This window comes from Ptychodera flava, chromosome 4 (genome assembly GCF_041260155.1).
Source record: "Ptychodera flava strain L36383 chromosome 4, AS_Pfla_20210202, whole genome shotgun sequence".
NCBI lineage: Eukaryota > Metazoa > Hemichordata > Enteropneusta > Ptychoderidae > Ptychodera > Ptychodera flava.
The window spans coordinates 27,037,251-27,050,230 of record NC_091931.1 but is presented as its reverse complement, the minus strand read 5'-3'; the positions used below and the strand labels follow the sequence as shown (position 1 = coordinate 27,050,230).

The following is a 12,980-nucleotide window of genomic DNA, read 5'->3' as shown; positions in this document are numbered from 1 at the left end:
CATTTCCAGAGAAACGTATCATACATATAAAAGGAATAAAAACATAAAAGACATTCTCGTTCGAGCAAAAACCAGATGCAAGGTAATGAATGTGTGATTTTATGGGTCTTTTCTTTCTTTTTTTACTTCTGTGTTTACCTAGCTTTAAAAGGTTTAGGGTTGGCAGGTAAAAAATAGGGTAGGTCAGGTTATCAGAACAGCACAATTTTTTTTTCTTGGCCTACTATATTGGTAATACACAGCAGACTTGTTGATTTTCCGTGATTTTCCATGTTTTGATTTTGTTATAGAGAACTTTTCAAGGTCTTTCCCTAGGGCTTCAAATCCAAGGACTCTCCAGAAGCCTTGAATAGCATGACTTATTTTGCACAATACTAGCATTTTCTGCCAGTAATTCAAAGTCAACTTCAGAAGTGGTTCATTTGGACAAAAATGTAGATCCTTCCTTTCAACCATTCTCTGGCTCAAAACTCAAACTAACAAATACATCAGCAGATAATTAAAACAAATGAATACCATTATGTTGTCTGAGGAATGAAATTGTTGCTTTGAGAACAGAGGATTTGTCCATCTTTCTTGACTTTGTGGACACCATGGCGCACAGTTCACTGATAAGAATATTGAACTGGTCCCGCCGTTTCTTCTCACTGGCATTTCTTGATTTTCTGTGGGCATGAAAAATAATTTATTACATTAAGTCACACTGAACAATCAATGTATTGACGCTAATATGGTGATATATAGGCCTCTGGTTGTATGAAGGTGACAAACGGTTTTAAATGAAAGATATTTTTTGTGTCATATGTGATAACTACTGCATATTGTGCATGCATACGCATGCGCGAGCGCTCACACACACACACACACACACTCTTGCACTGACACCCTAGAGTACTTGACAAAGCAGCCAGGTGCAAAAAATAAAGCACTGGGAATTTATTTCAACAAGATAATCAGAATCTTTACAAACAGTCACTGAGTTCCATGGTTTTCAAATTTTGATAGCATTCCTATTACACATTTAGCATTCAAATGTTCAAAATACTTCAAATATCAAACATTATAGATTCAAGATTCATTCTCTAATCTAATCCTCTATTTCAATAATTAGATTCATAACAATGACCATTGTCTGAGTATGCTCACCGACTGATAATGTGTTATTATCTATTGAGAATGTTCACTGGCCAAAAAACTTTGTGCAGTATCTACTGTATTCAGTGACAATTTTAAAGCCCCCGCTCAATTATCAGATATATCTAATATAAATATTATTTACTTGATAATATATTCAATGGAAAACAAAAGAATGACAAACTGTTAATGGGCTGTTGACACTTTGCTAATGCGAGAACCTGGGATTGAGAAGGGCGAGTTTAACTAAAATATCTTGTCTGTTTTTAAAGCTCATCAGATCATCTACTACCTTGTGTTATATAAAAGTGTAAGAGGTAACCTTCTATTAAATTGTCATCAAGAAATTTAATTCTCTCACTATACAGTTTGGCACAACCCTGTCATTTTCTGTGGGAAGAGTAGAACTCAACACAGGTGGATGGAAGTGAAAAGATAATTTTTTTTACAAAAGATTAATCTTCTGTCTGTACCAAAGTTGAATGTCTATTAGTGGTATGACATCTCCAAAAATATTAGATTTCAAAAGTTATAAACCAAGTATTCATTGTGTATGTAATTCTGAAATTTCAAAAGCAATATTATTATCTACATTCAGACTATCTGTACACATTCAACAGATGAAATCAAAACACATTTTGAGCAGATATATGATTTGCAATTTAATAAAAAATGGAATGCTTTCAGCAATACATACATGTACTAGTCTGATCATTGTAAACTGTATTCCCCTGATAGAAGAAAGATAAAGTCCTACCATTGTACATATAGCATGAACTACTGTTGAAGTCATGTTGCAAATAACGTACGTATGTCTAGGATATTACATATTACTATCGTCACTACTCGCACTACAGGAGGTCATTTTCAAACAGGCGGTACCCTCGCGCGGATTCCGGGGTATCCGCTCATACGTTTACCTCGGTGATTACCGCACCTCAGGTGCCGTGAATATTCATGAAGAACTCATTACCGCAGGCTGGAGTTGGGCCATTCACACCTTTTTTTAGTCCATTTTGCTCTAATGATCGAGGTATCTCCGCGGCATTAAAACGTCCGCGGTAAGTCCGCAGGAATTAAGAAGCTGGGAGGGGTGACGGCTGTGCTGCAATTTACGAAAATCAACCTGATTTTTTTTCTTACTTTGCGCGATAGTTGGAGGGACGTGCTGGTTATTTTTAGCCGCAGACGTTCAACACTCGTCGAAGGGTCTCAAATTTCAAAACAAAAGATCAAAGGTCAAAGGGTTGAAAACTTGTAGCAATTTTACTGCCATCTATACATTTTCGCCAACAAATTACTATCGTAACTGATCATATATTACCCACCACATTTCACGGAAATGCTCAATAAAATGTTAAATAAAATTTTCAATAAAATATTAACTGAAGCAAAACAATGGATTGAAGCTCTGTATTCAAGATTTTACAGAACAAGGTAGGTATGCTCCAGGTTTTAAACGTTGAGCAAACAGAAAAATGTGTTTTACAAAAATAACCTCGAAATGTTTTTCATTTTCTAATCGGAAATTAGTGTTTTTTACGTTGTTTGCATTGTAGTTTTCCAAGTATGATTGAGAAATTTAACATACCAGCTAGCGTGACTGACTGCCTTGAAATTTATTTACGAATCTGGTCGAGAGCAAGTCAAATAATTTACTGATTCTATGCATAAAATTTGACAAGCTCTGCAAAATGCCGCAGTGGCAAACTGATCAAAATCATGATCGCTCATGCTGTAATGCTGCCAGCTGACTGATGTCAACAGTAGACAAACATGTTTATTACGTATCCTTTGCCTATGACAAGTATTTAACGTCAGTTTTCAGGGTAATGCCATTATTAGGGCAAAATTCGAACGCTGACATGCTCCCGATTTCTACATTTGCGGAATTTCCGAAGGTTTCAAGCAATTTAAGGGCTTTTCTGTGTCCGATCTCCCTGAACTTGCATTTGATTTCATCATGTTGAATAACGCTTCACCGTCTATGTAGTGATTTATTTTCGATGTCTTTCTCCGTCTGCTCCTGGTCGTTTCTGAATCCTATGTGCGTTTTTTTTTTTTTTTTTTTGGATTCCCTCGCAAATACGCTCCGATACATATTTATTCTGTCTGAAATAGTGGGCCCGAACACGGCTTTCTAGACTATCTTACGACCAAAGGAAGTGTATTGTTTGCACGCTTCCTCTCGATCAGACATAAGGCAAGCTAAATATTCTGATAACAACGGAACGGGACTTGTTTTAGTTGATATATTACGACAAACGGTGACGAAATTTGAAGTATCAACGAAGGGTGCCGCACAACCATCGCAACATGCTGCCGACGCGTCTCACTGAACAACAATAACTGCCCTGGCACTTGCTGCGAAAACGAGCCCTGCCACTCCTTGACATGTTCTTTTGGGAGTACCCGAGTGGCAAAGGCTACGGATTCGCAGCAACCCTGGCACGAACAGTTCAGACAATGCAATCGCGATATCGGTGAACCTGTTGCTATCAGCGTAGTACTAGTACCGCGATCAGCGAAAGTGTATACTGGGAATCGCTCTCGAGGTCAACCGGTAACCTTGCTTTCCCGACTACAGTCCGAATTATTCCGACGTTCACGTCGGGTATAGCTTACCGTAGGACTAACGATACGCCCACGAATAGCCGACCATTTCCGAATGAAGCCGACGTTTGTTTCGCTCAAACACGGAAGAGAAAGTCGACGTGTCTTTGGAAAATCGGAAAGAAAGAACCGAAAACTCTCATTCATCAGATCGTACGCTGTTTGACGGACCCACGCGTCCGCTAAAAAGGGAGAGTGGCGCACTGAGTGTGGAAGTCAATAAAGTTGCTTCAACACATTTGATAATATTTGACAAACTGTTAACGATGTTATAGGTGTGACCGGCGTTTATCTCGCTTTGAGCAAAAAACAAATGAAAGTGTTTATACATTGCCAAACAATAAATACGCTGAAGAAGACAGGCCACCTGACAACGCCGGGGGAGGGGGGGGTAGTCGGCTGAACGCAAAGATGATAATCATTGTAGGGTTTCATTCATTTTTTTCTGAGGAATGATGCTGAAGCATTCACAGTATTTTGACTGTCATGAAGGCAGTATCCAAAGACTCAGGGCGTTTAAACAGAATGTAGGCTACAATTGATTCACTGAGTCTATTCAACGTATGTTGCTACTAAACACTGGCAATGCACTAATGCAGACTTCGTGCGTAGTATTGTAGACATCAGTGATACAAATTAGTGTTGCAGGGTTGACGAGTTCAACGCCCTCTCCGCAGTCAGTCTCACGTTCAACAGAGAAAAGTCGATTTCACATGTCCCCTGATGACGCAGTGCCTCGCGAGGGCCGTGTTTTGAACTAGAAAAAAAAGAGTTGAAACCGACCGCCACAACGAGCCAGCATCACCAGATGTTGAACCGGTTATAACGCGGCCCAAATTCCAGTTAAACTTACCGAATAAACGAGACAAGAACTTGTCTAATTTAAAAGCAAACTGCAAAAAGTGGGCAGGTTTTCGCGAAGCTCGACGGCAAAATCTATGAGGAAACATATCCACGTTTAATACTTCAGCCATGTATCTGATAAGTTAAAAAAATGACGTCGCTACCATAACAGTACAGCACTACAACATTTAATAATTACACTACCGTCAAATAACATCAACAGATAGTCAAAATAACCAATATTTGTCGCGATATTTTCCGATCTTATGACCAACCAGAGGAGATCTGATATCTGGGGTTGTCCTGTCTTGACCTCGGAATTGCAGCGGAAATATTTCCAAAACCCGATGTCACCGTCACACGTAGTCAAAAACCGTCTGCTCGTATCTAGTCTCGTGCCAAATAAAATGTCGCTAAGTTTCGATGAAGTTTAAGCTGCGAAATTGCCATTTTAACATTTGTTGTAGATCGCTTGCTGATCCGGATATCGGGGTTTTCTCTCTTTCTCTTTGTTGCAATTGCAACAGATCAGCATCGTGAAGCAACACACAGAGCACCTACGGTTTATTTGACGGGATCACAGAAAACTGATTACATTATTACTTCGAGTGGCATCTAAATACAACCCCGTGAATCTTTGAATAACATCGGGATGTGTAGAAACATAACAGATCGAACGGGATCGGGATCGGGAACCTGAGTTGTCGGATCGAAGTATTAACGTACATTCAAAGTTCAAAGTTCGTGCATGTCGTTTTTTTTTATACCACGTCGCACGCTCCCGATTCTGAGAAATTTTCTTGGGACCATACTTCTATCACAACATGTTCCTCGCCACCCAAACAAGCTTCTGTGTTCAAATTTTTGAAAGGGAAAAAGATAGCTTCGATCTCGGTGTTCAAATAAATAACCAATGTTTGTCTACCTTGTTTATAACATAGTAAAGTTGGTAAGCTTATGCATTACTAAAACCATGACGTAAAGTTTCGCACTGGGGAAAATTTTTAACGTAAGCTGTAGAGTTTTATTATTGCTTCAGAACTTCAATATTGTTCAACAAATAGACCTTTAGCTGTAAGAAAGAAAACATACTTACATTACCAGCATTTTTACGTCAAGTTATACCATGGTCTCTTTCTGTTCAACATCACGTTTCTTTGTGATCAGTGATGTCAGTTTTATTTTAGAAATATGATCAACTGCCCGATGTTACAGTCGGGAAATAGTACAGTTTTAAAACTGCGAGCATCTTTCCAATCGGCGTACACATTATTGGTGGAACCGAAAATATTTACATTAAAGACTTCCGCATGCTCTTGGATCACCATATCTGTACATGCAATGCTACATTGTTGCAGAAGTTTTTTTGCACATTTTTGTGTGCGTGTTTGTTGCAGTTTTTCTAGGTCACTTCGACAGACAGTACGCATTGAAAAGTCCCGAGCGCGATTTCTAATTTAAGAACGCGTTTTAGGAAGTGCCAGATGACCGTTTTAGGATCCCAGGAGGACATGCAATCTGATTCGTTCAACAATAGACACTAATGTCACTCAACCTAAATTGCGGTCGACCTCTTCAGACCCCGGTAAAAGCCATTACTGATATGACAAGTTGAACACTGTCAGATGACCGTGTGTGAGTCCTTGCTCCTTCGCTGGACTTGTCACACATCAGCGTTACTGTCGGCAAGATCAGAAGACTACGTCACAAGCTTAAATGACGTGCCAAACGGTGCGGTTTTCCGCGGGACAATTATGCATGCGAACTCATTAAAAGGCGCTAACTGCTTTACCTCACGTCCCGGCAGGGTAAGAGGGACACCGCGGACTCCGCGCGAGGTACCGCCTGTTTGAAAATGACCTCCTCCCATACATTGTAGCATATGAACGACGTCACACTGAGTTTTGGAGTACTTTTGCCGGCAAGTGTACAAGTGTCTTTTGAAAGTACATATTACTACTACTTCAAATCGGACATTCATTCCAAGTGGCCAGGCTGAAATACTATGAAACGAATGGTATCGTGGAAAACAGTCTGTTGACATACTGCTTTATGCAGTGTATATTAAACAATCTCTGTTTGCCGTCCTTAGATTTTTTAAAAAACCTACCAGCCAGCAGGGCAAAAAGCAAACACAGACAAAAACCACAAGTGTATTGACATAAGCTCATCTTTTATTTCGTTACTTTTGGAAAAATAATATTTTCATTCGTAATAGTGTTAACATTGTGTTTGTTTTCATAATTTTCTATGAGCACCTACCAGCATGCAGACAGCAAACAAAGAATTTTATTTAAAGCACCTTAGCTAATATTATGTACAGCCAATTTCAACACAAATTTCAAGTTCCAAAATGTGCCAAAAAGTTGCTTCAAATTCTGTCTGCAAGGAGCAGAAGTCTGAAAAAGAAAATACATAAAATATGGTGCATGCTCTGTACAATGTATAAGGCATATGTCTGCTTACATAATTGCGTTATTGCGTAATTTCTTGTATTGACTCTGCATACAGAAAACAGACAGTTATGCCAACACTGTAACTATGCAGGGCACTAACATTGGAAAGCAAATATTTGGTTTGTAAACATCTGGATGTTGCCTTGATACTCCTACAAACAAATGATGTTTACATATTCAGTGACACCTTCATTGTAGCCAGTGGTTTTGTGGTTCTGCAAAGCCTAGACACTGTCCAGTCCCACCCTCTTGATTTTTGTACTGACAGTAGTGAAGGGTTGCAGTGCTTGTCATCAAGGTGTACAATTATCAGTTATTGTTGCTGGTATTTTAATCCACTTACAACAATGTCTTTCTAGTTTGTCTTTCTCCATGGCAATTTCATATTCTAGGTGATAGTTGTGCTTGACTTGAAGCAAATACATATATCAAAGGTGGTTTCTTGTAACTCATTTTCATAGCATTAGTTAGGGCTAAGTATGAGATGTTTATACTATTAGATAACTGGTGCTTCTGCGTCTCCTAAAAGTAACACCACAAAGGCTTGGTCTCACAACAAGAATAGGAATTCTTTGACAATAAGAATAGGAAATTCTTTGTAGCAATTATAAACTTGTCTTTAATTTAAAGGTGTTAGGGAATTTAATTGAGTGAAATGGCATATAACAGATGGAGCAGAGGGGGTGTTTTGATCCTCACCCCTTCCGTAAAGATCATAAGAGATACAGTTAAAAGTTGTTTTAATTGAAATTCACAAGTGTCAGAAAATTTACACAATATAATAAATGGTCTAACATTTACGTCACTGCTATTACAGAAGCAGAGATTGGCAGAACACTAGCTGTGATTTAACGGAATGACGTTATCCCCCATGAAATCTATCACCGCTACCAATGCGGGATATTCATGGTATGTAACAAACTGACATCTGGATAGATGATTTTGTAAGTACCTTGCTTGCCCAAGCAAACAGTGCTGACAAACAATTTTCTTGCAAAATATTCATAGAGCCAACCTCTGATATTATCAACAAAACATCAGAAACTACTTCAATCTGTCTGTCAGGTAGGTAATGTACACTTTTACCAGCTTGGCCAAATATTCACAAGTTCAGGCAGGTGGGCAGGCAGTTATTTTGCAAAGCTGTACATCGTAACATTACACTGGTTGGTCAAAACATTATGGGTTGTACTTCACTAATATTACATGTAATGATACCAAACTGTAGCAAAGTCTTTTTCAAAATTAATCACTACCATGGCATCACTTTAGAGTCTTTCTTTTCTTTCTGAAACTTTACCATTACTGCTCACGGTTCAGATTTCAAAAGCATTAGGCCTTCAGAGCCAAAAAATTGCCAGATTCTACACAAATAGTAGCACATCTGTAAACATGCACCAAATAATTGAATGATACAGTGTAATGTTTCAAAATGTAGTTGCAGATGTTAAGTAATGCTCAGATTCTTTCTTCAAGTGAGTGTCGACTGTGATTAAATTGTTGAAATGATGCAGTTTTCATCCTTTCGGATAACAATCATGTCTGACTTCTACAACAATGTATAACACATCAGCAGTAAAAATCAAAACACCAATCATAGGAGTCTGATAAGATTGACACAAACAGAGGTTTTACGTGACCATGACAACAGTGAACATGTCTCCCAGACATCTTTTTTTAGGTTGAGTGGGACACAATGACCATGAAGTTATCCTTCATGTAAAGCCGCAATGCCTTTGCACTTCAGAAATGTGTCGAGTAGCTCTTGACAAGTGCCGCGGAATGACAACTTAGAGTTCTGCAAGCAGCTGTGAAACTTTTTTCCAATTGGAACAATTTACAATGCATTTTTGTTGCCATATTCATGTACTCCTGGTCCTGACGACTAAACAAAATATCGCAATTATACGGTGTCGCTCAAATTTGATCAGAATTGGTACATACCAAAGATCAACAATAAGTGTTGTTTCTATTTGTTCAGTGCAGGAAAATTTTACGTTGATGTTATGACAATGATTTCTCCTCAGTATAACCAGAAAAACAACAAGAAATATTTAAACCAGAAAAACAAGAATGACATAGACAAAAGTAAATATGGTCTGAAACTTTAAGTACTGGAGGTCAACTTTAGCAATATGCATAGCAGAAACAGCTAGTCCCTCTTAGTTTGAGCATAGACAGTCTCCCCCCCCCCTCTACTGTCTATGGTTTGAGCAGGTCTGTTAATATGTCACAGTTCATAAACAATGACAGGAAATGACTAATTAGCTGTTTCAGTTACTGCCACCACTCCCACACATAATAGGTACCCTGCATACAAATAGGTTAAAAGGTCAAAAATCTCTTACTCAGATGTGTGGGCTGTTTCAGTTACTGCCACCACTCCTGCACATTTGCAGGATTTCCCCCTTTTCTTTCCTCGTTTGCATATTTTTGACACTGACATGTTCATTTGAACAACGTCACATCTCAACCCCTGCATCTACCTGTACACCGAATACTGAGATGGTAGCTTTGGAGGTATGGGAGCCTTTGCATGTGACAGACATACATCTGCACATACATACCCACATACAAATGTACATACAGACATACAGACGCCATCGACTCACCATATAAGCTCTATTTGGTATAAATACCAAATATGAGCTAACAAGGATAGTGGCCATTTGAATTCCAATAGAGATATATTCAATAATTTGTTTTTCTGGTAGCAAATTTGGATTTGGTAAGGGAATTGGTTTACGGTTTCTTTATGTCTTTATGGAACAAGTCATTGCTGATGACACAGTCCCCGCTCGCACCTCTAATTGTGATGCACATGCATACTACAATACAATGACTGTGTGCCAAGTTTGAATAAAATCTGTTCACGGATAGTTGAGTAATGGTTCAAAAACTTGAAAAAATCGCAACAAAGTGGCTGCCCGGCAACCATATTGGATCGTATCGCAAAATAAATTGATGTGCATATATATGCCATAGTATTTTATCTGTGTACCAACACTGAACGAAATCAGTTCAGGGATAGTTGAGTTATGGTTCAAAAACATGAAAAAATCGCAATAAAATGGCCGCCAGGCGACCATATTGGATCGACTCGCAAAATAAATTGACGTGCATATATATGCCATAGTACTTTATCTGTGTACCAATATTGAACGAAATCGGTTTAGGGATAGTTGAGTTATGGCTCAAAAATATGAAAAAACTCGCAACAAAATGGCCACAAGGCAGCCATATTGGATCGTATCACGAAATACATTGACGTACATATGTATGCCACAGTACTTTATCCTTGCACACAGTTTGAAAAAATTGGCTCAGGGATAACAGAGAAACGGCTGCTGACGGACGGAAGGACGGACAGGACCCAATCTATAAGTCCCTGCCAAACTGCGTCCACAGGGACTAAAAATTGAGGAAAAGTTGAAATCTTTCAATTTCCAGGCATGAACAACGTTGACAGTACCCACCTTTTGTAGTCATCTTTGTCATCATCTTCACTGGCACTTTGTGACTGACTACTTGTATACGTATTATTACTGAAAGAAAAAAACAATTCCAAAATGGTTAACAAAAAAGTGAGCACCCATAACTATGGAAACATGTAAAACTTGCTGCCAACATACAACATGTGTGTCATCATTTATTGAGCGGTAAACATGCACTCCTACAGCAAGTGGGTTATACTGATGTCCATGTGTCAATTCTGCATGATGTTAAGACTTTCCTGTAACACCACTGCCATCCAAGCACTGCTTTGTGGCAATCCTGGCTACAGCTTCAATATTTCATTTCATTGATCACGATTGAACTGTGATAGTGTTGCTATCATACCTTTGAAGATACAAGCAAAGGCATTTTTATTTACAGCAATGCGTAAAATACAACAGTGTTTGAAAGTGGGCTGCCACAAATTGTGTCATGGGTACTTGTGTAGTACTTGGTTACTTTTACCACTGTAAACAAAAGTCTGTCCATGTGCTACGTACTGAGGGAAGAATCATGAACCATTCGGTAGACAGTAGAGGGGGAAGACCCCCTCTACTGTCCATGCATGAACCCTCTATGGACTTATGTACAATCCATGTATTACATGACAAACCTGTGAAAATGAAGATGGCATTATGTGTCCGCCAAGGGATTGTATCTATTGAGACAGGTATTGATTACCTCTTGTTTGCAAATGCATTTCTACAGTAATCAGAACCTTCCATATTCTTTGAAATTGATAAGAAAGATATTGTGCATATGGGAGACACCCATTATACTCCTGTGCTTGGTTGCAATACTTGAGGTAAAAGTTGATAATATAACCGCAAATCTGGTTCAAAATGGGAGGATTTGATCAACATCAAGTTACAAATGAAGGTGACTTGGAGCTGTAATGTGCAGAATTCTTTTGTGTTTGAAATAGAAAAGAAACCAGTGGTCTGACTGCCTGTGCAACATTTGACATGACACGTCCTGGGGCGCATCTACACAAATAATAACTTCCCCATGAGCTCCAGATCTATTTACCAATTGTGAGTTACAATTTGTTAATAGTTGGGCTATGTTGCAAGGAAGTTTGTGGAAAATGTTACAAATGTACCAAAAGTTTCACCTGTTCTGGAACATAAAAAACCCAAATCCATTGTAACACTTGGAGTAAACCATACGTACAAACAAACATGGCATAGCAAAGGGAACTCTGGCTCCTTGTTGCTTGTTTGTTTGTTTACAAGTGTTTATTTATTTGTTACGTATGATTATTTCCATAAACAATAAAGAGCCAATAAAGGGTTGTATTTGTGTTCATGTTTGCCAATAAAAATGGTCTTTGTTTGTTTGTGTTTGTTTGTTTGTTTACAAGCATAGTCAATATATGATACTTTACATGTAAGAAGTTTCTAATACTATTCCCACATACGAAATAAACCATACCCTGCCTTTGCCATGAGTGATAATATTACTGGGAATAATACTTGGGGTTGCATCTTCCTATGTGAAGAACTGAGTGACAACATTAGATAAAATTTTATCAAGTGTTTGAAACACCATCATGATATTCTATCGAATTCCAAGAAGGATGAATTGGTTTTTCCAGGCAATAAAGTGTCATTCTCAAAAATCACACAACTGTGTTAAAAATAAAGACATAACCCCCCCCCCCCCCCCCCCCCCCCCCCCCGGTACACCCACTGTCACAGAGGATAATAAGATGTGAATCTTGTCCAGAGGATTTAACATGCATGTGAAGATACTATGATGTACAGCACTGTCGATTAAATACATTGTAACTCTATGACATTTGTATGACATCTTTAAACTTTCTCTTTTATCCAAAGGCACTTCCTCTGACTGTTTTGGAGCACTGAAATCTTCCTGTAATACCAAACTCCTACGAATTAGAAAATGACATAATTACATACCACAAATGTATAATTATTTTATTATATCAACTTCAACTTTCTCCTAATACATCCAGGAATTAGTGATCTGGCATTAATACACAATTCATGTACTATGTCCAGAGTCTCATTTTTGATAGGTAACGATCGAAAGAAAAGCCTACAGTACAGCAGGTGGCCAACTGCATGTTGTTTGACAAGATGTGATTGTGATGTGAAATGTTATTGATACCATTTTCAAATTGATAGCTACAACCCCCCGATGAAATTTGGACTCATGGAGAACAAATTGAACAGTTTCGATCCGATTCCAGGAGCTAAGATTTATGAGGGAATTAGTTGTTCATTCTACCTGAAAGATGAGGACAGAGCCGTGTAAAATGATATTCAGCATTTCGTTGTGCAGAATGACACGCACGTAATATCTAAAACTCTGTGACAACGGGAATGCCTTTATTTATTTCATTTATATTATGTAGACATCCTACATGTATCAATTAACTTGAACAAAACAGAGAAATCGTGCATAATGGGTTTC

At 38.4% G+C, this 12,980-nt stretch overlaps 1 protein-coding gene across 2 annotated transcripts in view; it reads right to left on the bottom strand.

Annotated features, from left to right (window-relative positions):
* LOC139131329 (circadian locomoter output cycles protein kaput-like) overlaps window positions 1-12,980 on the bottom strand; it is a 68,351-nt gene that overhangs the window by 35,696 nt on the left and 19,675 nt on the right. For both annotated transcript variants that reach the window (XM_070697338.1, XM_070697339.1), the window contains exons 2-3: window positions 10,523-10,591; window positions 517-665 (exon numbers count right to left, since the gene is read on the bottom strand). In XM_070697338.1, coding sequence (XP_070553439.1) covers window positions 517-665; window positions 10,523-10,591 — 218 coding nt within the window. The remainder of the gene's footprint in view (window positions 1-516; window positions 666-10,522; window positions 10,592-12,980) is intronic.